This window comes from Scardinius erythrophthalmus, assembly GCF_964197995.2.
Source record: "Scardinius erythrophthalmus genome assembly, chromosome: 9".
NCBI classification, from domain to species: Eukaryota; Metazoa; Chordata; class Actinopteri; order Cypriniformes; family Leuciscidae; genus Scardinius; species Scardinius erythrophthalmus.
In genome coordinates, this window is record NC_138229.1 from 17,536,535 (window position 1) to 17,562,891 (window position 26,357).

At 37.9% G+C, this 26,357-nt stretch overlaps 1 protein-coding gene and 1 long non-coding RNA gene across 3 annotated transcripts in view; one reads left to right on the forward strand and one right to left on the reverse strand.

Annotated features, from left to right (window-relative positions):
• The window catches only part of asap1a (ArfGAP with SH3 domain, ankyrin repeat and PH domain 1a), a gene marked incomplete at its 5' end in the record, with an annotated part of 57,946 nt that overhangs the window by 275 nt on the left and 31,314 nt on the right, over positions 1-26,357 (forward strand). For both annotated transcript variants that reach the window (XM_081374716.1, XM_081374717.1), the window contains one exon: positions 1,368-1,494. In XM_081374716.1, the coding sequence (XP_081230842.1) occupies positions 1,368-1,494 (127 nt within the window). The remainder of the gene's footprint in view (positions 1-1,367; positions 1,495-26,357) is intronic.
• LOC308696227 lies at positions 17,652-19,631 on the reverse strand. Its single transcript, XR_014030798.1, has 4 exons — positions 19,566-19,631; positions 18,588-18,672; positions 17,861-17,917; positions 17,652-17,749 (listed from the first exon to the last, which is right to left on the reverse strand). It is a non-coding gene; the product is annotated as an uncharacterized lncRNA (long non-coding RNA).

Here is a 26,357-nt window from a genome sequence, read left to right on the forward strand (position 1 = left end):
AGATTGTGGTCCTGTGAGGCCCTGGGCACCAGCCTCTTTGGATGCCCCCTCTCGTCACAAATGATGTGTAATAATGTTGCAGTGCAAGAAACTGAGATATACTATAAAACAAAAAAAAAGCTTTGCGCCTATGTGCTGAGCTGAAGTTCCTACAAAGTAAAAATGTGTACATTTGAGTCAAACCATTATTACATGATTATTACGTGCTGTATTATAACAGCATAATAAACAAATGACTGACTGTCATAACTGTATTTAACGTGACCTTGACTGCATCTTAAACATTTCTTGCTTCAGTGCATGAAACTGTAAATTCTGGATGTGTTCTGTATATCAGTATTAGGAAAAAAATCATAAATAAATGACCCAAGATATCCGCATTAGGGCAAAAAAATAAATAAAAAATAAATAAATCACTGTATAGACAATAGCTATACTATGAATGGAATAATAAGAAATATAACCTATAATGCACAAATAAATGACCCAACTGGACCCTTTTTTATTTTTGCACAATTAAGTTCTGGATATTTTTTTTACTAATACTAACATAATATGAACATACTAATTCATTTTACCAATAATTTCTTATTTTTATGCTTGCGTTTATTTAATTCTTTATTATTATGATTATTATTAAAACCATACTCATTTATTTATTCATTTGGTTTGACTTCTTGATTATATATATATATATATATATATATATATATATATATATATATATATATATATATATATATATATATATATATATATATATATATATATATATTATAAAGCTGCTAATGTTAAGCCTTCTGACGCATGCGCGGTTTCTCCTCTTGTTTATCCCGTCATCAATGGTGGGAGGAGATGAGCGTGCGTGCACGCGCTGGTGTCAGGGAGCTCAGACCGTCAGGACGGGGGGGAAAACGGAGGAAAGAGAAAGGGAAAACAGAATGAAACCGCTTCCGAAACCGGAACAACAATAATTTAAGGAAATACTCAAATTATCATACTATTTTAAAGCTAAATTGTGGAATGAGGACATTTTAAACCAGCATCTTGTATCTTACATTGGGAGAACAAGGAGAGGAGCCTGAACCGTTTTATGTAGATGCAAGTGGATAATTAAGACAGGGGAAGAGGAAAGACGTGGAAATTACACACACAGCGACCCTCTCTAGGGACGGGAATTGCACAGTGAAGAAAAAGGCACTGTCTGCCACACATTTGGCAACGTTTCTTTTCATTTTACGCATTACCTTGCCATTCAACCTTACCCAATCTGAGACATCGCTCCGTTCTTGACCACCCCTGTCTAATTCATGGTGCTATTGTGATTTTTCTCCCCTCCATTTTTATTGGGCGACTGTGTTTGCAAGGATGCCGGATCAAATATCCGTGTCCGAGTTTCTCTCGGAGACGACGGAGGATTACAATTCCCCCACGACATCAAGCTTCACCACCCGTTTGCAGAGCTGTCGGAACACGGTCAATGTTCTGGAAGAGGTAAGGCCGCTCTTTCACTGTTAAATGAGGGAGGCTCAACTCGCACTATTGTGCAAGACACAAATAACGGTGCTTGAACGAGCCCAATCCAATGGAGGATCCACTTTAAACACACTTAACGCTCATTTCTGTCCTGCAACCTCTAAATTCTCCTTGACACTCTCTTTCTCGTTTGAAGCACCGGTTCGTCCCCGTTGGGTTGCATGTGGTTCGGTAGATATGGATTTACAATACACAGAATGCGGCGCTGATGAACAGTCATATGAATATATCCATTGTTAACAGTAACACTTTAAATTGTTCGACAACAGTATGTATCCGTTTCTGCTTTTCAGTCGAAATTTCTGCTGTTTTAAGGCTGTTTTATTGTTTTGTGCGTATGTTAAGGATATTATTTTTCAACGAAAATCTGTGTTCTCTTGGTTTCATCAATTGGTGCCTATTGTAATGCGTTTATAAAAATTAATTTTGTTCATCTAGAATTTCATGTAAGCTTGAAGTGGTCCGTTGGATTTAATATACATTTTTAATGTGCACACAAGAGAAAACTTAATAATTTGGAGTGTTGGCGCAATTCTCTTGAATAACTCTGATGTCATTGAAGCCGCGGATGTGCAGTGAATTGGGTGCTTGATATGAGTCAATAGGAATTTGATCAAATTTTATTTGTCATGAAATAAACGCTACAGCCTTCAATATATATATTTTTTGCTATAAAGATAATAATAACAGCACTTTTGAGAAAGGATCGGTTTTAGCTGTTTTAATCTACATGGAGCCGGTTGCCCCTTAATGGTAGCTAGCTGCCATATTGACATCACATGACCAGCCATGTCATGCAATTGGCATAGTTGTTATTATTAATAATATTAACTATTATAATGTTTACTACTTCATATAGTGCTTTACAAAGCAAACAAGTTTAAACAAAACAAGCAATAAAATACATATAATATTTTGTTCAAGTCTTATTTACAGGTTGGAGTGAGCATGTTTGTGCATAATTATCATGCAAATATGCATTAATAAATCTTTTTTTAAATCAACAATAAATTCCATTATATATCTGACACATATATTCAGGGATATCCAGAGATTGTAAACAACCTCAAACAAGTCAAACTGCAATTAGATCAACCTCAGTTAATTAGTAAAAGGCAACAAATGCACTGGAACATAAGCGGAGACAGATGGGCTAATGGTCCGCATGACCTAGATGTCTGTATGTTATTATGTTCATAAGAGCATGGACTTGCAGAATGGTAGAGTCAAATGGGATTTGGGAATCTGCATAACCTTTACTTGAAAAGGGTTTTAATTTTTGTAATGTGTATGTATGTCGTTTGGAATAATTTACCAAAGCCATCATCAACTTTTTCATTTCACTATGTGAAACTATTAAATAATTGATCATAATGAATCAAGCTCTTTTAGTTCATCCATAGACGTAAAAATGCATTAGTTTAGATTAATTGCACGCTTTGATGTTTTGGAGAAGGAAACGTAAGACTCAGGAACAGCCAGTTGTGCTTCCCTAATTCTCAAAAGGCAGAAATCCCACAAGTCAAGCCAGCATCTCTCATCCTCTGTGGATCTGAGATTTGTGATGTTCTAAGAATAGTTCATGTAACAAGGAGAGGTTATTCTCCTGAGCAGTGGTTCCAGGAGCAGAAAGAGTGAGATAGAGAGAAGGGATTAACCTACTTACACATGGGCCAGTGAACACCTGACTTGCCAAGACAACAGAGAGCTCTGCAGGCGGATAAAGGGGCTTCCTCTTGCTCTGCCACAGAGCCCACTCTCTATTGACACACGGTTTTAATGGCCAAGACAGACACGGAGATCCCTGAATGACTCTGAGAGACATGAATGTCACCACCATGAATTAGCAATGTCCAGGGCAGTGATAGGAGGTATTGTGAGGCAGAATGAATGGGAGGTGAATGAACAGCGCTCTGAATAATACACATGGGTAGGCTGACCGTATTTTTTTTAAGGAGACGAACAGAATGCTCAGGCTGGGTCGCGTAAAGAGCCCATTAGTGGTTTTAGCTAATGATGTTTCTGGTGATCTGGAGAGACTCCTCCGTGGTGTCTCGTTTTGGCAGCTCCACATGTTCTTTTGACCTCTTTTGAATACATCATCTGGAATCCAAAGGATTTCTTCTCTCTTATTTTATTCAGAACATAGACTGTAAAAAAAGATGGATGACGCATCTCTACTCCAGAATAATAAAGCCAAAATATCCCAGAAACGGGTGTTGCCGATTACGTCAATCCAAAGCACATCTATCAATCATGGCATTACACCTAGTTTTAATAGCATCAAATAACAAACTTATTGGGAAAAACGAATACTTGAATATACGTATACGTGACAAGAACTACCTAAAATGACAAAAAGCAGTGGACAATGGATCCTTTTTTTTAAAGGAAATTGGATTTTTTTAGTATTGCTTTGAATTAATTGTGTCCCTTTTGATCACATGGAGAGGGCGGGGTTTATGACTTATACTGCAGCCAGCCACCAGGGGGCGATCGAAACGCTTTGACTTCACTTTTCAGGATTTGTGCGGCACACTTGATTCAGAACTAGAGGACATGGGAATTTTAGGGAAAAGAAGGGGCATGAGTAGCCTGGTTAAAACCAGACCCTTCTCAGTTGAAACTGAGTATAGGGTCTGGGGAAGCTATGTATACAAATCATTTCCAAAGGGGCGTCACCAACGGACGTAGCTCAAATTCATCTGGGCGCAGTTGTATAGTTTTAAAACCAATCAGATCGATGAAGGGGATGACGTATGCTTCGAGTGTTGTTCTTTGCTCCGGTTTTAACGAAAACGGTAAGTTTAAATCGCTCAAAACAGACGCGATAATTGATTTGTTTATATACTGTCTATGATTCAAACGAGTGATGTTTCACGGCGGCAACGGCGTCACATGTTGACGCTAAAAGGGTGCCCTTTGCGTTGGATATTAAAGAAATTTCAAAAGCGTCAGTATTATGACGCCCTAGGATGAGAATGCGTTGCATGTAAATCCCTCCCCAAACGTTTCTGATTGGTGCCGCGATTTCAGCGGCACAGTAATGAGTTTGAATGGGCTCTTCTCCAGACTATCCTGAAGAGAGAATTAAAATTCGCCGGAAGTAGTCTGTGTTTTCCCAGGCTAGGGCATGAGATGACAGATGACATGAATTTGCGTTGCCCTATATGATCGCCATCATGTTTCAGACCAAAAGATTTATCATTTTATTTAGTCTCCACACTAGGTAGCCTATGTTAACATGCACTAATTTTCATCAGTCAGAATTAATCTAATCTAATATCAGATTCTGAAAGTTTAAATGAACTGTTTTTATTTAGGACTGTTACTAACGATTATTTTGATGAGCGATTAATGTATCGTTTTTTTTTTTTTTTTTACAATTAGTCAATTAATCTATCGATTTTATTTTTAATTTTATTGATGATTAGTCGAATTTTCTAATGATTATTTTAAAGATCAACCTAATTTTCTGTGGTTTAATGCTTGATGAAACATGACAGGGATGAGCGTAAACAATGTGAAACGTTGACGCAGCCATGCAAATTGACAGATTTTTGTAAGTGATGGAATTACGTCAACACTTCGTTCCAGCCCTAACCCTAAACATTGCAATCCAATTCACATATTCATTTACATGTGCATTACATGTAGGGCTGTAACGATATGCGATATGAAACCGAAATCGCGACACTCAGATCCACGAACCTGTGTCGCGGTGTGAGAAGGCAGAATCGCGACACACCCCTTCCAACTCCCAGGACCCAGAGTTATCCTTCCTGTCCAGATCTAATGCTACCACATCTTTAAATTACTATTAGTATTAGTATTATTTTAAGTTAACATTTTAAAATACGTAGACCTTCACCATAAAACTAGTTGAGGATAAATTCTTTAAAATTGGGCAATTCCAGCGTTATGGACGTGACATTTGCAGTCAAAACCTGAAATATAAATTCTCAGAGAATGCATTTAATACCAATATATTGAAACGTCTGTTTATATATCCATACTCTCATAATAAAAGTATACAAAAAATATCAGTCTACACATGCATTTTATATTTAATATGAGGGAAATACACATTTATTACGGATGTGACAAAAAATCTTTAACTTTTAGGTGGCAAAATATTTTTTTTGTAATACTGTGAATTACACTGCGCAAACCAGAAGTAATACTACCCACCGGATGAAGAAGGGTTGGCTCTCCACAGAACATAACATATTCATTTTATATTCAGTTCGCATTTATGAGGAAAAAACAATGTTACGGACGTGACAGTTCTCCGTTACGGACGTGGCCGCTCTGAAAGCAGCACTAAAAGACTGCTTCAAAACTTTCACAGAGACCTCAAACAGAAAGCACAAAGCCTTTCTTTAAAGTGAATTTCGTTTTGTATTAATTGTATCTTAATTTTAATCATTGTTTCATTGCCGGCGTGTGAACTGGAGCTCCTCTCATAAATGAACCGAAACTCAGCGTATAAGGTAGCCTTACTTGCTTCACAGACCTGAAAAATATATCTATAGTAGGCTTGAAATGTCTATTTTTAAACAGAACAATTCAAAACGAAAGAAAACAGACTGCTCTCTTATGTAATCCGAATGTGCATTTCTTTCTGGCGCGTTCAGTAGCCTACTGCGAAGATCGCGAGTCAGCATCGTCAATTTCATCTTTGCAGACACTGACACAGAAAACACTTGTTTATTAATAAACAATTAAAATGTATCCTTGCTATATTTGACATATTCAAAATCATTAGGCTACTTTTGCCAAAAAGAATCGAGGTTTCGAATCGTGGGTCTGGTGTATCGTTACAGCCCTAATTACATTCCACACAAAACTTCAGTGCATTCACAGTGCCCAATCGCCGTGTTCAGAAATGGAGAAAGCCACTGTGCTAATGTCGTCGGAGCTATGTAAGTTTAATTGTTATTTTTGCCTTGATGACATATTTAAAAAGAAAGCTGATATTAATGTCAGAATATTTAGTAAATATTCAGTCTCATGATGAGCTTGTAAGTCATCATGAGACTGAAGGTATTATTCAATCAGATTGAGAAAATAGTTAGGCTAGATTGTGTTAACATGCTTAATTTTTCCTGTTGATCGCATTATTTCACCAGCCCTTTCAGTTAGATAGAAATTTCATTCAGTCCGATTGAGCCATCAATCTGATTATAAATTGATTATTTGTGTGCATGAAAATGGTTGAGGCCTTGAGTCTCGTTTTATGCGTTTGGCAGATGCTTTTATCTAAAGCAACTATACATTTTATCAGTTCGTGGATTCCCTTGGAATCGAACCATGACCTTGGCATTGCTAGGACTCAAACAGTAGTTTGTTCTCAGGATATAAAATAACACACCTCAGCATTTGCACCGTCCTTCACTCCATTTTGTCCACAACATCTTTGCCCTAATCCTGCATTCCATACAAGGCCTCTCCATCTTGATAATGGTTTCCATGGCACTGTGCTCGTATATTCTCATGAGGAACAGATGGCAAGGTAATGAAGGTAGATGTATAGACTGCTTATCAACAAGCTGTTGGCATGCATACTCAAAGAAAGTTTTTTTTTTTTAAATCAATTTCTGTTCATAATTTCCATTTCAAATAGTATTTGTGGAAATGTCAGAAAGATCAGCTTTGTCTTGAGGGCTTACATAGAAACTTGCTTCTTGTTTATTGCTTGTGTCGTATTTTATACAGCACAATCGAGTGAAGGACGTAAGAGATTCTCTGTTTTAGTCCAGTATGGAGCAATGCCTGCCCTCATAATCCTCTCAGAAAAAAAAGTAAAAATGTCCCTGAGTGCTTAAGGGAGAAGTCCCCAGTGACTGATACTGCAGTTAGCGCTTCATTTACATGGGCATAGAATAAATCCCTTGCACAGAGACACGCAGTTATATTCTGCACTGCAGCAAAACCCATCCAACTATAGACCGGATTCACTCATTTTATGCCTGAGGTGGAGCTTAAAGCATTAAAGGGAACCATAGACAAAACAGGACAGAAACTTGGGTATTTTATGGTCTAATGTATTGTGTTAGGTTGTGAACACAATGATCAAACTCCTCTTCAGTAGTCTGACTCTGTGGGTTAAACGGGTCAGTGAAATACCCCCTTTACTTGACAACAATGACGCTCATATACAACCGCTGCCTAGTCATCCCTGTCTTTAGCAAAAAAAGAAAAAAAAAGAAAAATGAATAAAAGATGTCCACCCTTTACCATTTGCTCATAATATGCTGCATTGTTTGCTCCAGTCCAGTGAATTAAACAAGGAGGTACAACAGCACTGTATTATTGAGTACAATTGTTTTCTTTTTAATTCTTGACTTTTTATTTTTATTTATTTGCATTTTTTGGTATTGTAATTTTGTGTAGTTTGAAGTCCAAGCAGAGATTACGACAGTATTGAGGAATCTCATCATTGCTTTTTATTGATGGCTCTGGAAACAATGATTATATTTGCCAATGCAAAAGACCACATGCTGACAGTTCACCATACAAATGTGATTCTGATTTTAAAACTATGTTGTTTTTCCCCCATTTTTAAGTTAACAAATTAAGTTAAAAAGACAAATTTATGTTGTTGACACCTGCCTGCTTGGCAGCTTTTTAGTTTACACATTTATATTCTGTGCATTCATTCATGCGTTATAGTGCCAGCAGAGTAGTCATGGGAACAACGATAAAATGCTCTAGTGACCTATTTTATGGCAGATCTGATCTGCAGCCATTGATTTGTAGCCAGATGGGAAATCAGAGGATTTACACCACATTTGGTTGCGTTGAAATTCCTGGTGCATGAGATCTATGGGATTGTATGGTTTGATGGTAAGCCATGCGACGACCCCAAGGGATTCCGGCCCATCTCACTGCTCTGTGTTCCATACAAGCTCCTCAAACCTCTTATCCTGGCGCGTCTCAATTCAGTGGTCCCGCCGACCTTTTGCCACACACGCCCAAGAACTGCTCCGCACTACACTAGCTGACATCTGCAAGGCTGCCTGGGTCAAGGCGAAATGGAGGGACCAGTGGAAGTATGCGGAACCATCTCGGCTACACCTCTACATTGAAGACCCCACGGACGTTCCTGCCCAGAAAGCAGTGTACAATCCTCAACTGCCTGAGGGCAGGTGTGGGACGCTTTGGGGCAGCAATGATGAAGTGGGGCATTGCAGATAGTCCTCAATGCAAATGCGGAGACCCACTACAAACTGTGGAACACATTTTAACTAGATGCCCCATATATCGGCCACCGAATGGCAAACGTGGTTTAATTGACCTTGATCATAGGACGCTGGACTGGCTCGCCTCAACAGAACTGAAGGTCTAAGGACATACGCCAGAGAGAGAGATAGTATGGTTTGATGTTTCAGTGCTGACCAGATTTTCTTTTTTCACAGCATTATGTTTTCATTTAGCAGGAGCAGATTGAACCATTCAATCTTTTAATGTACATTTACACAGTTCAATTGACTGATTTTCCAAAGCCATTTCATTATCAGTTTAATTAGAATTTTGCCTTGAAATTAAAGGTAATAATTATAATAATTACCTTATACAAATCAATAAAAAAAACTTGAGCGGTGATTAAGTATAGCTTCCTTTTTATAACACTGATAAATTAGTTTAGTTATACAAGGAAATCAAGTTTTGTGGCTCTCTGGAATACTTGGTAAATTCTGTGGATTCAGTTGCTCACTTTAATTCGGAACGACCATTAAAGGACAAGTTCGGTATTATACACTTAAAGCCCTGTTTACAGATCGTTTCTGATGAAATAGAACGGTTAAGATTAAAATTTGGACACATGCTGCTGTCCCGAGAATTTTAGGTTTATTTCGCTTTCCCCCCCACCTACAGAATGGCAGCCTATGTGCACTGGAACAATCCTTCCTAAAATGCATTAAACTTTCGATTACAAAGACGTGAAACTCACCGAGTGGTCAGGGGTGTTCACTGATATGCTCACACAAAAATCGCTGCAAAAGATGCTTTCCAACAGGTTTTATCGTAGTTTTTGTCCAACTCCATTGACTTGTATTGGACGAGCTGTGTGAGGTACGGTATTACTCCGCCGCTTCTTCTTCTGCTTCTTCTGTGTATTCAATTAAATGCCAGTGGTTTGCTTGCAATTGGCAAAGGTGCATTATCGCCACCAACTGGGCTGGAGTGTCTATTATTCAAGCTCTCAACGGAAGAATCTACGGGTGTGAGACGTTTGGAAAAATAGATCCACAGTTTTACAACGAATGGTAAAACACCTGTTGGAAAGCATCTTTTGCAGCGATTTTTTGTGTGAGCATATCTGAACACCCCTGACCACTCGGTGAGTTTCACGTCTTTGTAAACGAAAGTTTAATGCTTTTTATGAAGGATTGTTCCAGTGCCCATAGACTGCCATTGTGTAGGTGGGGGGGAAAGCGAAATAAACCTAAAATTCTCGGGACAGCAGCATGTGTCCAAATTTTTATCTTAACCGTTGTATTTCATCAGAAACGATCTGTAAACAGGGCTTTAAGTGTAAAATACCAAACTTACCCTTTAAGGCCCGTTCCCACCAAGAACGATAGCCATAATGATAACTATATTAGCATCCATACTAGCGCTCGATAACATTCTGTGTATTTTAAGCAGAAGTTGTCTGCACTTTAAATGCTTGAGTTATTTATTGTCAGGATGGATTCTGATGGCTGTCAATGTTTTTGTTCATTAGCTGGAAAAAATGTTCTGAAAGTGTTTCCAACGATATTGTTTATCGTTATAGTTGTGTTGTGGACTTTTTTTATATGTGGACTTGGTGTAAATGGTCCTTTAGCGTTGCTGCAGCTTGCAAAACACATAAAGAGGAACTCCACTTTGCTCGTTCATCTTAAACGTGAGCAGTCGACTGGTGGTTATGTCATTATCAGTCAGAAGTAGCGCTCTGTGTAGCAGTCTGTGATTACTGAACAGTGGCTTAGTGTTAGTCAGCAGAATAATAGTGCTGCTGCTGTTGGCTCTGGCTATGCTGCTGTGTGATTGTGCTGTGTGTCTGTCATTGGAGAATTGTCCAGGCCGAGCTCAGCTGGATGGTTATACAAGCGCATGCAGCAACTGAGGGAGAGACAGTGTGCCGCGTCTCGTGTCCTTGCGTTGAGGTCACCAGACGCACTCTCAGGCATGGACAAATTGTCTTCTTCACTGGCCTTCAGGGCTGACCATCCCCTCTTTCAACAATGGCCACCCTGCTCAAGTTAATGTGCTACTCTGCCTGGCACAGATATAAATATTCTGGCCAAAACCAGTAAGCCTATAATTAGAGATGCACTGGTTGCAATTTTCTTGGCCGATTTTTGCCAATTCCGATTTTCTTTCAAAGAACTATAATTGACAGCATATACAAACAAAAATCTACTTTTCTTCAATGGAAAATTTTTGTAAAAAGTAAAAAGTACCAAATAAACAAATAAGCACAAATCAAACAACAGCACAAATAGATGCAATAGAATAAAGAGAGATATGAAATAAACACAGCGTTAAGTTTATCAGGTGGGTATACAGTGTATTAAGGTAAGAAATTCTACAGAAATTAAAGTAATCAAATGTAAAATTACACTGGATAGTCTTCATTGTAAAAATTTAATACAGATTAATGAATTAAAGTTACGAAAGTTATTAAGTCAAGGGCAGAGAGGTATTTTTTCTGTCTTTTGTTCTGTTTTGTTCAGTCAGCAGTGGGAATATTAGGCTGCTGCTATTTTAAAGGGCACCTATTATGCAAAATTCACTTTGAACATAAATGTGTGTTGGCAGTGTGTGAGCAAAACCACCCTAGAATGATAAAAATCCATCCAGTGTTTTTTTTTACAATCTCAATAAATCATAAGCACTGTCTCAGAATGAGCTGTTCTCAGATTCGGCGCAATGTGACGTAGAATTGAGCAGGCCCCTCCCACGACTGTTGAGTGACACTTCAGTTTGAGCCTAGACCCGCCCTGAGTGAGCTGGACACAGAGTCCGCCATTGTTCGACGCTTGAGCAGCTGTAGACAAGAATGTCTCCTAAGCGATTGAGGTGTGTTGTTGTTGGATGTAAGAATGAACATATCAGTCTTCATTTACTCTCGTTGTTACTCGAGGATGGATCTGTACTGTTTGTGATCAAGCGAGTTTCGAGTTTATGGATAAGACTTTAATGCACACTTCTTATACTGTGTTTTATTCAGCTCTTACTGTGATTCTCTGGAGTAAAACTAATGCTCATCTTTTTTGTGATGTACAGTAAACTTCACTGAACTCGTCAGTATATTTTGGTCATCATTCGGACGGGTTTTGCTACAGCAGGCTTGTATTAGTGGATAAAAGCAGATGACAAATAAGTTATAACCATAATTAAACTAAACTACTGTATACCTGTTCTGTGTCCATACAGCATATATTTTCTGGCTCTGTGGGCATTATTGTCCGACTCCGAGTCGAAATGAACACCGCAATTGAGAGTTTCTGTTCTGATATTATCAGATGAGATTGTCCTGACTGAAGCGCGAGCTCGTGAGGCTCCGCCCCCTGTGCTGTGCAGCAGCAGTTAATTTGCATTTAAAGGGCACACACTAAAACAGTGCCCTTTAAAGGTCCCGTATTATGCCCCTTTTCACAAGATGTAAAATAAGTCTCTGATGTCCCCAGAGTATGTATGTGAAGTTTTAGCTCAAAATACCCAATAGATCATTTTTTACAGCATGTTTAAATTGTCATTTTTTGGGGCTCAGAAAAACGCGCTTTTTTAGTGTGTGCCCTTTAAATGCAAATAAGCTGCTGCTGGACGACCCAGGGGGCGGAGCTTCATGAGCTCGCGCTCAGTCACTCAGGACAATTTCATCTCACGGAATGATGATAATATCAGAAACTCTCAGTAATGGTGTTCAGTTCGAGTCGGACAATAATGCCTACAGAGTCAGAGTGCTGTATAGAGATGGAACAGGTATAGTTTAGTAGTTTAATTACGGTTATTATAACGTATTTGTCATCTGCTTGTATGTATCCATTATTTATTAATAGCCTACAAGTCTGCTGTCTGAATGATGATCAAACAAACTGATGAGTTTAATAAAGTTTATTGTACATCACACAAAAGATGAAGCGTCAGTTTTACTTCAGAAAATCACCGTAAGAGCTGAGTAAACACAGTAAGTTTAGTTATTAGAAGTGCGCAAGTACATAAACGAATTTCGGTAGAGTTGAGGGAGCATTCCTGTGGGCGGAGGTTAGTCAAAAAACGGTTTTAATGACGTCATTAAAGAAGGAAGTAGAGGGATGTAGTCCAAACGGGCCGTTCGCTGTAGTCAACTTCTGTTAAATAAAATATCTCGCTTGGCATTGAACTTTGAGCTTTATATTTTTACAGATATTATTTAAACTCTAACAACAACATTACACACTAACTAAACTTTGAAACATGGGATCACGAAGAACGGGACCTTTAAGAGTTTATGCACGGATCCAATATACTTTTACACAACTTGCGTTAACTTTCTCAACTAATTAGGTTCCTAAACTGACTGTTTAACTGAATACTCGCCAAAACAGGCATTTTGACATAGTTTTGTGTGTATTTGACCGTTTAAGCACAGTAAGCCACTCATTTTCGGCCGATCATGTGGAAAATCAGCAGATTCCAGTCCTGGTCGGTCGATCGGTGCATTTCTACCAATAATTTTTCTGGCTATGGCCGATAACTGAAAAATGTGTGATATTAACGTTGTATACTGCTTTGTCTAAATAAATTTAAAATAAAATATTAAAATCTAAAATAAATTGCTAGGGAATTTAGGCATCACAACAATCAAGATTAATTTAATAACACTGTGTGTGTAGTGTTTTTTTTTTTTTTTCACGCAATTTAACACTCAATTAATCTAAATGTAAAAATATATAGACCAATGCATGTCTAGAATTGAGTGATACTGAATTAGAAAATCTGTAATATGTGCCAGTAATGAATGTCACACTACAAAATCTGTCAGATTCATTGTTTTCTGACTGCGTTTTTTAAAAGCATTGAACCCAGTGTTTCTTTTAGAGTCCCACAAAAGTTTCCACCTGCCTCTGTGTGTGTGTGTTTATGTGTGTGTGTCTGTGTTTTATTAATCAGACTTGGACAGTACATGGAATCCTCAGAACCAAAGGCATACCTAGCATTCTGCGTGAGTATCAGAGGCCCCGTTGCTATGGATACGAACCAAACAGACCATAATTTACACAATGACCTGTTCTTCTCATATGTAGAGCCACAGATTCAATCAGTGCCAGTGCTGGAGTGGTGCTTGCCAGGCCTGTGGGTGTTCAGTGGCTCAGCGATCGGGGTGTTCACTTTCCACTGCGTTTTTCTCGGACATTTGTATCTTTTTCTTCCACAGTTATTGTAATTAAAACAGACAGTAGAAAGTTGGATCACCCTTGGCCTGCAGTTCTGACTCATAAACCCCATGAAACTTTGGTCTGAGCTTTTTCCCTTGTGCTGTACACCCCAGCCTCTCCACAGCCTCAGTCAAGTTTGCTGGCTTTGGCTTGGCAGAAAGAAGTAATTCCTTAAGGAGTTCATGTTTCTTGTGGCTGATAGCTGGTGCAGGTCTCTCCTGACCTAAATGTTCACATGGCAGTGTGTTCAAGTCTTGGAAAAGTTTTCTAGTAAAAGGCCCTTTTGGCAGGCCACAGAGAGTCTTTTCTTGCTTGGCAGGCCTATGTTAGTCTTCTCGATTGGCTGTCTTGATAAAGTCCAATAATCGATCTGGTTGTTTGTAGTGTGAATCTAATGGATTGTGGTTGCTTTGAGTGGCAGTAAAAGTGTATTATAGCTCTGGTTTTCCACCAGTATCTTGTTTCTGAGGGATCTACAGCTTTGAGATTTGTCCAGATTAATGCTGTGCTAGGTTGGGTGGTTTTTTTGGTTATTGTTTGCTTCTTTTTTTGACCCAGTGAAAAACATTATTTGACCGGTTTTGAGATATTGTCAAGAAAGGTGCTTTCAATTTAGGCTGGGATTACTGAGCGCTCCAGGAAGAGAGCCAAGGGCTCAGTGATGCCCATCGGTTGAGTAGGTGAACAGAGGGTCAAGGTTTGTTGTGAGTGAGAGTATTAGTGTGTGTTACTGCAGTCTATCCAGTCATAAAGAGGCAAATGCTTAGTCATGGAAGGACAAAGTAACCCTTTATTGAGAGTGTCATATTGCTCTGGTGCCAGTGAGTGTAATGTTACATTTGTTCTCAATAAAGCACTTAACTTTCTCTGTCTGTATAATAACTGTAGTGCTGCATTTGATTTTTGGTCTCTCTTCAGGTTCCAGATGGTGGTCTGAAAAAATGTAGCTGACTGACCATAAAAGAAATAGTTCACACAAAAAGAAATTTCTGGCACATATTAGGGTGTGTTCACACTTGGCATGTTGGGTTCAATTAAAATTAACTTTGGTGTGATTGCTTTGTTAGTGCGGTTCATTTGAATAAGTGTGAACACTGCCATCCGAACCCTGGTGTGTACCAAACCAGAACTCTAGTGCAGTTCGACTGAAATGTAAACGCAACACGGACCAAAGACATCTAAATGAAGCAAAAACAGGACGTGATGTCACAAGATGACTCTAAAAAGGACAGAATGCTCAAGCAATACCTGTTTTTTCCTGTCACAGGAGCTACATTGCCCATTACAGTTCGTAACAGGCGTTGGAAAGTCTGTCTCCTTGCAGCTAATCTTTCTTTGTGTGCGGATTCCTTGCACTGTTACACATTGCCTTGACTCCTTTACACATTTTATAAGCTCTTCTCGAGTTCTCAACATGTAAAAATACCATCATATGTACGCAGTACACACAGCATTGTTTTTTGTACATAGGTTCGGACCGTTCGGTCTTAAAAAGGACAGTCTGAACACTAAGTGAACCAGGAGGACTAAATTTATCATTTTCTTTTTTGGTCTGGACTAAAAGAACCAAGAGAACTGAACTACAAGTGTGAACAAACCCTTACTCACCTTCATAAATATCCCGCCTCTCCCAGAAGTTCCCGGAGTCTCTTGCATATTCATAGCATCTCCCTGATGCCTGCAAATTATCTATAAAACCACTAATGATTTATTGCAGGGTGGAATATCTACCTTCATGTTGTTCTGTATGACTTTCTTTCCTCGATGGAACACAGAAGGTGAATGTTTTAAGAATATCTTGTCCGCTCTTTTCTATAAAATATAAGATAGGCTATATCAGGCTGTACTTGTAAATTATTATTTTAAGGATAACTTCAAATGTATAAAGCAGCTAAATGTTTTTTTAATGTGGATCAAACTCATAAGGTTGAGAGATTATCCAGATCATAATGGAGATGTCACCTGCTGAGCTTTATCTTCTCTGCAGTGCTCAGATTTACTGTTCTGTTCACTGTGGTCACGCTTAATAGCCTACAAGACCATTTGAGGATATGGTTAGATTGTTGTAATTAGTTGTGTAATGAAATTACTTTCTTGGACATACATCAGAAGACTGATAGTTCACACTTACAGGTTAACTGAATTAGCTGGAGACAATTTTATATACACTGTAAAAAATGAGTCGTTGGATCAAAGTAAAAAAATTACGTCAACTTGTTACACGTAATCGGTTTACTTTAGCTCAACTTAAAAAAAATAATTTACACAAATCACATTTCTATAGTCAGTTGAAAGTAAAAATACTATTTCAACTAAAGAGATTTGTTTAATTAGCAATAAATTATAAAATATTATTTGGATTAACTTAATTTTTAAACCTTTTATATATTAATTTTATCATATTTTACTATTATTATCAAAATAAATACAAAACAAAACTACAAACATGAAATATCACCAAATTTTTTCTGAAAAAATAAGCCTTTTACACTCTGGAATCAAACATTTAACTGTTTATTTAGTGCAATCTTCCAACAAACTCACAGAAACCAAAATTTCCACTTGTTCTAAAAACATTTGAGGAAGAATTCATTTGATTTACAAAAGTCAATACTGAAACCGTTTTAGTGCATGACTTAATACATTAAAAAAATACATTCAATAATAAAACTGTCAACAATATCATTTTGTACCAAAAAAAAAAAAAGAAATACATCAATAAATGTATACATCAATTCCATTTGCTACAGTAAAATTGTCACTCAACATTTCAGATTATCTTGCATTAAATTTAGGATTGTAACAGAAAACATTGAAAAGCCCTTAATATGGCATTGATAAATCATCCAGTGTAACATCAATTCATTGAAAAAAAAACATTGAAACAAATCACCATTGAAAGCTCCTTAAAAGACATGACATGCTGGAACATTTAAAGGGTTAGTTCACCAAATTAAAATATTATTGATGAAATCTGAGAGCTGTCTCACTCCTTCATAGTGCAACACAGACGCGCTGCGCAGTTTTACTAAGTAAAGACACTCAGGCCCACGGAGAACATAATGAATAGTGGAATAAAGTCGTTAGTTTTGTTTGTTTTTTGCGCACAAAAAGTATTCTCGTCGCTTGATAAACATATGGTTGAGCCACTGTAGTCATTTGGACTATTTTAACGATGTCTTTAATAACTATTCTGGGCCAGCAAGTTTCAGTCCCTTAAGAAGCCTATGGACGAGTGAGACAGCTCTCAGATTTCATCAAAAATATCTTAATTTGTGCTCCGAAGATGAACGAAAGTCTTACGGGGTTGGAACAACATGAGGCTGAGTAATTACTGACAGAATTTACATTTTTGGGTGAACTAACCCTTTAAATACTACATCGAGACCCATCTGCGACATCTTCTCAGTTCTTGCGCATGTGTCGTGTTACTCTCGTGAACACGTCAAGAAGATGAACGAAAGTCTTACGGGGTTGGAACAACATGAGGGTGAGTAAATATTGACAGAATTTTCATTTTTGGATGAACTAACCCTTTAAAATCCATTTGCATCTTCGCTATGTCCATGACAATTTTTTTTAAATATGCCTCAAAGGTATATTTAAGTACTTCAGGATACCTCAAGTTCTCAGTACGTGATTCCAAACATCATGGCACAAGCAGATGCAACCGAGGACAACTCATGTAAAACCTAAATACCATCAATGACAATGCTGATGTCCAGGGGAGTGCTTAGACCATCACTTTCACAGACCACAAGTCCAAGTTCTCTCTGTGCTTCAACTTTCTGGCCAATCTGAAAGACACACAAGCAAAAAACAAAAACAAAAAACAATTCTTACTCCGAGAGCTAATTCATAAATTCAACTGCTCTTACCAGAGAGACCAAAAGAGACCAATTACTTACCGTTATCTTCTGACTGGACTACAATGACTCCAAACTGTTGTCTTTCAACATCTGTATCTTAAAAAAAAGACAAACACAGCAATCACCAACTTTCATAAAGAAAATTAAAATGCATGGATATGCTTTTGCACCTAAGAGCCAATCATTTTGCAAGTTTATAAATAATACATTAATTAAATAAATTGGTGTAATTTGAAGGTTTATCAATAATTATTTTCAAAGTTGCAAAGATGTCATGTCATACAAATTCCATAAAATAATGTATTTTGTGTAACGTATAATGTAATAGGTCATTGCGTGCATGCATGTTTAAAATTTTATGACGTAATCGGAACCTACTGCAGTGTGTTAAACCGTCAACAACGTAATTGATCAATCAAGAATTTACCATATATTTATTCTTTTAAGTTTATACAGTATGTATATATGAGGCTACTGTCACTTTAAGAATGGCAAATTTTGGCAAATGTTTAACACAACCAAATGTGTTAAAGTGAATGACAAGGTAGACATTTTCAATTAAAATAAAATATCTGTGACCATTCAAACGCCATATGACACTAAAAAGAACTCAGTTCAGTGCTGTGCAATATATTGATAAAGTGTAAATTCTCTGATCCACTTTGAATTATTTGATAAAACAGTTGCATTAATCAGTTAACTGATCCTTATATGATTATAAATGTATGATAGAAACAAACTTAACATAATTTGTAAGATTACTCACCATATGTAATTTTGTGTCCACCATGAGGTAATCCTGCAGCAAAAGATGATGATGGTCAATAATAATTTTCTCCGTGGTCACGTGGCTTAAACAGAATGCAAACTTGTCATTTGATTTGAAGCATAATCATCATCACACCAACTTAACTGTTGCTTGACTAATTTTAAAGTATTAACCACTCTTACTACTTTATTTTTCTCATTCACCAATGTTTCTACATCAATCAAATGTCAGAAACTTTATGCAATCCACTCAATGAACGAAATGCAGATATATACGCAATGTATACAATCTCTACCGATAGTAACAATAATATATACTATTTTAGGGTTTTTCCTGGATCAAAATGAGTTGAAGGTGGTAAAATCCTGCTTGGAAAATAGGTATCTGAGCTTGGGCTGTCACGATTATTAAATTTGGTGGAGGAGTTGTTTTACCGCGACGCGCTGTTTGAATGCTGAATGGAGAATGATCAGCTGCAGCGGAGGGAAGACGAGTTTGCGTAAACTTTAATTTAACGATGTAAAATTGATTCTGTCCCTCACAACAAGATATGAAATGGCTTTACACCACTTAAATCAGTATATTAGGATGTGTAAAGGATTGAGTAACAAAGATATATATTTCTAATTATTTAATTATCGCGACAGGCCTAATCTGAGCCTGTCTGAGTTTTGAGGACAGCCGGATCGGGCACGACATTAGACGGAGGCGGTCGCCTTGTAATTCTCGATGCAGGAAAAACCCAAATAAATAATGTAATTAAAAGTCCACAAATTATCTAACTACTTAAGTATTTATTAATGGCTATCCATCGTTACTAGGCCTAACAGTTATAGCTACACTTGAAATATCAGATGACTCTGACCAAAATAAAACAGATATTCAACAAAACACATGCATAATGCATTGAATTCTACTTTAATATTATAAAAATGCATATCAACGGCGATAAAACTTATTTTTAGGATTACTCACCAACTGTGGAAATTGCGTATCCTCAACGTCGTCATACAGCAAAACAAGATGGCGGCCGAACAGAAAATTCTCGACCCAAGCTTGATGACGTCAGTAGTCACGTGGTTTGGACGTGGACGTAAAATTGTAATTTGATTTAAAGCAATTAGTTTAAATTATACCCAAAAATTTGTTTTTACTTGAAGACAACTAAACTCAATTACATTAGACCAACGATAAGCCAGAAAAGTGAATTTATTGAGTCAGATCAAGTATAAAAAGTTCTTTAAACTAATGACAAGCCATATGCACTTTTTTCAGTGTATATATAATATATACACACACACACACACACACACACACACACACACACACACACACACACAGGGCCCTATTTTAACGATCTGAAACGCAAGTGTCAAGTGCAAAGCGCAAGTAACTTTGTGGGCGGGTCTTGGGCGCTGTTGCTATTTTCCCGGCGGGATAAATGACTCTTGCGCCAGGCGCAAATCTAAAAGGGGTTGGTCTGAAGTAGCTTCGTTATTCATAGGTGTGGTTTGGGCGTAACGTGAAATAAACCAATCAGAGCGTCATCTCACATTCCCTTTAAGAGCAGACGCGCTTTTTCCATAGCGGATTGCTATTGTAACGGCGGATTTGCCAGGCGCGCGCCAGGAGCGGTTCACAGCCAGGAGAGCAACGCTCTCGTCACGGCCGTAAAAGAGAGAGAAGTTATAGTCAGGGGGCCAAAACTGATATTAAAACTTTGTCGGACACTTTTTGGTACAAGTATACAACCTATCCAGTATTAATATTTATCCCCTCAACATGTGTTCTAGCAAGGTTGTCAGCTTAGAAAATGTTTTTTTGTCCATTTTAACACTATATTCTTAAAAGTGGTAAAAGCGGATTTTTTTCCCCAAAGTGCTTCCATTTTCTTCCATGTTACCTATTGTATTTTTGGGAAAATGTGCAATATAATCCAACTTATGTGCAAGCATGATCATTAAAAAATAATAATCAATAAATACCACAAGAGTATCACACCACAAGGGGCACTGTTGTGTCAGCGCAGCTGTGATTTGGCAGTAGATTGAGGCAGCAGATCCAGAGAAGATGATCACAGCAGGTGTCAACAGTACAGTCTGAACAAAACTTTATAAAGGAGTGAATCACAAAATCACACAACAGATTAACTTGATCTATTTGTCAACACAAACATTTACCTCAAGATTCTACCATTCTACCATCAAATGTTGCCAGAAACAGGTAAGCTAAACTGTTTTCCAACGAGCTATATACTTACCAGACATACACTCACCTAAAGGATTATTAGGAACACCATACTAATACTGTGTTTGACCCCCTTTCGCCTTCAGAACTGCCTTAATTCTACGTGGCATTGATTCAACAAGGTGCTGAAAGCATTCTTTAGTAAGGGTGTCACGATTCTCCAAATCCTAATTTCGATTACATTTTCGATTCTAAAGTCACGGTTCGATTCGATTCTCGATTTAAAAAAAATAAATTGAAAGCACAAGCTATGCCATTTTAAGACTTTTATGCAATATAATAATATCTGACCTTTGTTCGCAATACCACACACTACATTGTCAAATTTAAAACGTTTATTAACAACATAATGTAACAATAACTTATATCTTCAGTCAATTGGAAACTTAAACAATATAACCTATTACCTGGCTATTATAGTCCCGGGGCTCCATGGACTCCTCAGAGCAGTCACAGGCGAATAGCACGGCATTTTAAATTGGGTTCCCACAGCGTTTGCAACGCAGTACGAGAGAACGTTCTCGTAAGGGAACGTAGGCTACTTGGTTACTTGCGTAACCTCGGTTCCCTTAGAGATAAGGGAACGAGTACTGATTTGCCTTGCCGTGCTGTTTCGCTCATATTAGGTACTTCGCTTCAGTCGATTTAAACCTGAAATCCTTTGGCGAGTTTTTTGTGAATTATACTCTCCAGCCACGTCCAAATTGGCGCGCTCGAGGTTGGCAGGGCGCCATGCGCTCCCATTGGACCGTACACCACTGCTAACTCGCCATAGGTTCGTGCAGTTGCCGCAGCACAGACAATCAGCTCGCTCAGACGAGATATGCTCTCGCTGTGCAGCTGCAATGTGTTTTAAAATAAAGGCTTCAATATTCTCGAGAAAAGGAGTTTTACCTATTACAGGCAAGCCGAGCTGCCGTGACATGGGGGCGTGGCAGCATCGACGATTCCATTTTTTGATTCGAAAATCGAGATTGAGCATTAATTTCGATCGAAATCGTGACACCCTTATTCTTTAGAAATGTTGGCCCATATTGATAGGATAGCATCTTGCAGTTGATGGAGATTTGTGGGATGCACATCCAGGGCACGAAGCTCCCGTTCCACCACATCCCAAAGATGCTCTATTGGGTTGAGATCTGGTGACTGTGGGGGCCATTTTAGTACAGTGAACTCATTGTTCAAGAAACCAATTTGAAATGATTCGAGCTTTGTGACATGGTGCATTATCCTGCTGGAAGTAGCCATCAGAGGATGGGTACATGGTGGTCATAAAGGGATGGACATGGTCAGAAACAATGCTCAGGTAGGCTGTGGCATTTAAACGATGCCCAATTGGCACTAAGGGGACTAAAGTGTGCCAAGAAAACATCCCCCACACCATTACACCACCACCACCACCCTGCACAGTGGCATGATGGATCCATGTTCTCATTCTGTTTACGCCAAATTCTGACTCTACCATCTGAATGTCTCAACAGAAATCGAGACTCATCAGACCAGGCAACAATTTTCCAGTCTTCAAAAGTCCAATTTTGGTGAGCTTGTGCAAATTGTAGCCTCTTTTTCCTATTTGTAGTGGAGATGAGTGGTACCCGGTGGGGTCTTCAGCTGTTGTAGCCCATCCGCCTCAAGGTTGTGCGTGTTGTGGCTTCACAAATGCTTTGCTGCATACCTCGGTTGTAACGAGTGGTTATTTCAGTCAAAGTTGCTCTTCTATCAGCTTGAATCAGTCGGCCCATTCTCCTCTGACCTCTAGCATCAACAAGGCATTTTCGCCCACAGGACTGCCGCATACTGGATGTTTTTCCCTTTTCACACCATTCTTTGTAAACCCTAGGAATGGTTGTGCGTGAAAATCCCAGTAACTGAGCAGATTGTGAAATACTCAGACCGGCCCGTCTGGCACCAACAACCATGCCACGCTCAAAATTGCTTAAATCACCTTTCTTTCCCATTCTGACATTCAGTTTGGAGTTCAGGAGATTGTCTTGACCAGGACCACACCCCTAAATGCATTGAAGCAACTGACATGTGATTGGTTGATTAGATAATTGCATTAATAAGAAATTGAACAGGTGTTCCTAATAATCCTTTAGGTGAGTGTATAGCTAGGCTAATTTACTTTCATAATTACTAGCTTACTTACTAATAGGTAAATTAAATTTTGTGCAGATGTGTAATGGAAATATTGTTTTTAATTTATTTGCTGCACAGCAGCCTATTTTACAGTCTGCTATAGCTAAAAGCATTAATAAGTTTGTTAGATAGCAAAGCCCTCAGCTTATGTCAGAGGACATTGTAGTGATCCACTCAGAAACCAATCAGACTAGTGTAGTGAAAAATGTCTTTGCCTTCAGATAAGATAACATGGATCCAGAGGAAGCTGTAAGCCTAGCGTCCAAAGAAAAACAAATAGGAAGAGATATTGATTGGGAACAATGTTTCATTTGTCAAGACAAATATGGAAAATACAGCCAAGATAAAGCCCTTTGATTGAAGTGATTTTTCAGGAAGTGGTGTCTTTGTGCTCTTTCTGGAGATTATTGTAGTATAATATTGTGTAATATTTTTGCAATATAATCGACACACACCATTATTTGCATTGCCCTTAGCTTGACCTTGCTTATCGAATCCATTCAGTCTCAAAGGGATGAGACTGACAACCTGAGAGCCAACCTCTGCCAACCTGAGAGCCACTGCTTTGATGGGGAAAAACATACCTTTGCCATACGACTATTACATAGTTATTACTACTAACTAGTTACTAACCCCTAACCCTAAAGAAGTGAGAGAGCAGTTTTGTTAGGATGGAATTAATAACTATAGTGATATGTGAATGTAATATAATTTGTGTTACAACCTGGTACACTAATTAAGTCAAATAGCACCATAGACCATCATCTACAGTTCTAAATTTCCGCCTTGACATTAAAGTATTATAACTTGTGCAGCATTGCACTGTCTCTCCCTACAAGCTTTAAACTTGGCTTGACTCATTCCCATAGATATGGGTACTGATTGATAGAGGTTTTGGGATACTAGGTTATGTTTCCAAGCTGATATTCACTTTGAAAACTGGTTCTCTTTAGGCGGAGATAGTTTTTTTCATGTTCTAGTTCTGTTGTCTCTTACACTGTACAATAAATGTTCATTCTGAATATGAATATGGTCCTTGTGGTTGTGGAGATATTCAACATTTACTGTTGGCATGTCGTGTTGAGCAGGAAACCAAAAAATTGGCCTGAAATTGCTTGTACAAGTCAAACAAAAAAAAATTCAGCTTGACAACCACCCTAATATCTTACCTATGGGTGTCTTCTAACTAAAAAAATAGGGTGACAGCTTGTACCAAAACATGTCCGCAAAAGTCTTAACGGAAGCCCTTTTCAGAATTGGCCCCCTGACTATTACATTGAAATGGAGAAACCCACCCAAATTAACTTCGGTTAAACAGGCGTATGATAATTTGGGTAAATGTGTAAGCTAGATGTATGCTTTTATAATAAATTATCTATCTATCTATCTATCTATCTATCTATCTATCTATCTATCTATCTATCTATCTATCTATCTATCTATCTATCTATCTATCTATCTATCTATCTATCTATCTATCTGTCTATCTGTCTATCTGTCTATCTATCTATCATAATAATGTATGATTTGCAAAAATGAAAACTGCTGCTTCTGTGTAGATGAGAGAATCAAAGTGTATGCGTGTTGTGCACACGCTACATTGATTATGGCCAAGCATGCGCCCTTAAAATAGCATATGAATAACATGCGCAACGCGCTACTGACTTTAAACTATTTTTTCCTGGTTCGTGGCGCAATTGTTTTCTAAACCTGCAAAAATAGCATGAAGGAACGTTTGCGCCGGAACACGCCTCCTCTTTGCGCTGAACGGCCCTGGGGAGCGCAAGTGTATTTCCTAACTTACCGACGTGCGTCTGTGGAGGGAAAAGTCTGCTTTGCGCGGGTGCAAAATAGGAATGATACATGCGTCGCTGTACAAAGTCAATTGCGCTGGGTGCAAGATAGGGCCCACAGAGTCACAGTACCATTCAAATGTTTGTGGTCAGTATATATTTAATAATATAAAGAATCAGTATAAAGAAATTGTAGTCAGCAGAATGCATTAAATTGATCATGTAAATGACAGTAAAGTCATTTATAATGTTAAAAAGATTTCTATTTATTATGTTCTTTTGAAATGCTGTTCTTTCGATTCACCAATAACCATGAAGAAACTATATCACTGTTTCCACAAACATATTAAGCAGCACAACTGTTTTCAACATTGCTAATAATAAGAAATGTTTCTTGAGCACCAAATCGGCATATTGCAATGATTTTTGAAGGATCGTGTGACACTGAAGACTGGAGTAATGATGCTGAAAATTCAGCTTTGCCATCATAAAAATAAATTACATTTTAAAATATATTAATATAGAAAACAGTTATTTAAATTGTAATAATATTTCATAATATTACCGTTTTTACTGTTTTTTTTAATCAAAATAAATGCAGCTTTAGTGAGCAAAAGAGACTTCTTTCAAAAACATTTCCTATTGGTATGTGTTGTGACTTGCTTGCCTGCTAAACTTCCATCATAAGTGCATTACTTTTTGCTTTTACAAACAATTTTGTAAACCCTTGTTTTCCATTAGAAAGTTACTCTTTCCACTAGAAATGTTAATTTAAATCCTGGTATAGCTACAGGATGTTGTTCCCCATAACAATGAAATAACAAGGGAAATGACCAGGGATAAAAAAAAAAAAAGCTCTCGACCTGGCGAGTCTGTCTGTCCCTGGACCACAGTGGGCAGTCCAATTTTGGTGTACCAATGTCCAAACATAGCTGCAGAAAATGAGAGAATGGCCGCAGAGTTGAAATCATTTATCATGAGCGGCACATAACCACTACTTTCATCACCACAGGTTCTTGATCAGTGTGCCGCAGCTGCCCAAATGCTCATTATTTCTCTGCCCTCAGCATGCCTTGTGTTCGCTGTAGGAGGAGGTACATGAACACAATGAGTGGTTTATAGAAACACAACTCATCTCTAAATGTATAGCAGGACATCAGTCTACAGACTGGATTAGAAATGACATGTTTCCTGTCAGGTTTTCCCTGGCCACTCAGCCACATAATCAGTATAGAAATGGCTGTTTTTGTAATTCACATTTTGTGTTCCTTTATCATATTTAAAATGGCAGGATTTGCATCTGGTTAAATTGAGCTAACATTATATCTCAATGGTAGAGCAAACAAGAGAAATGATGGGTCTTCAGCATGGGGTCCGCTATGGTCTGCTAACTATTGTTTGATATTCGTCATTTTTGGGAAAAAATTAAATATGGGCAAAACAAACAAACTTACACCAAATCTAAAGTATTAAAATGTATTAAAACGTATTCAATGAATACACTAACCTTCAAAATTTTGAGGTTGGTATTATTTTTAAAATGTTTTTGAAAGAATGATCTTATGCTCATCAAGGTTGCATTTATTTA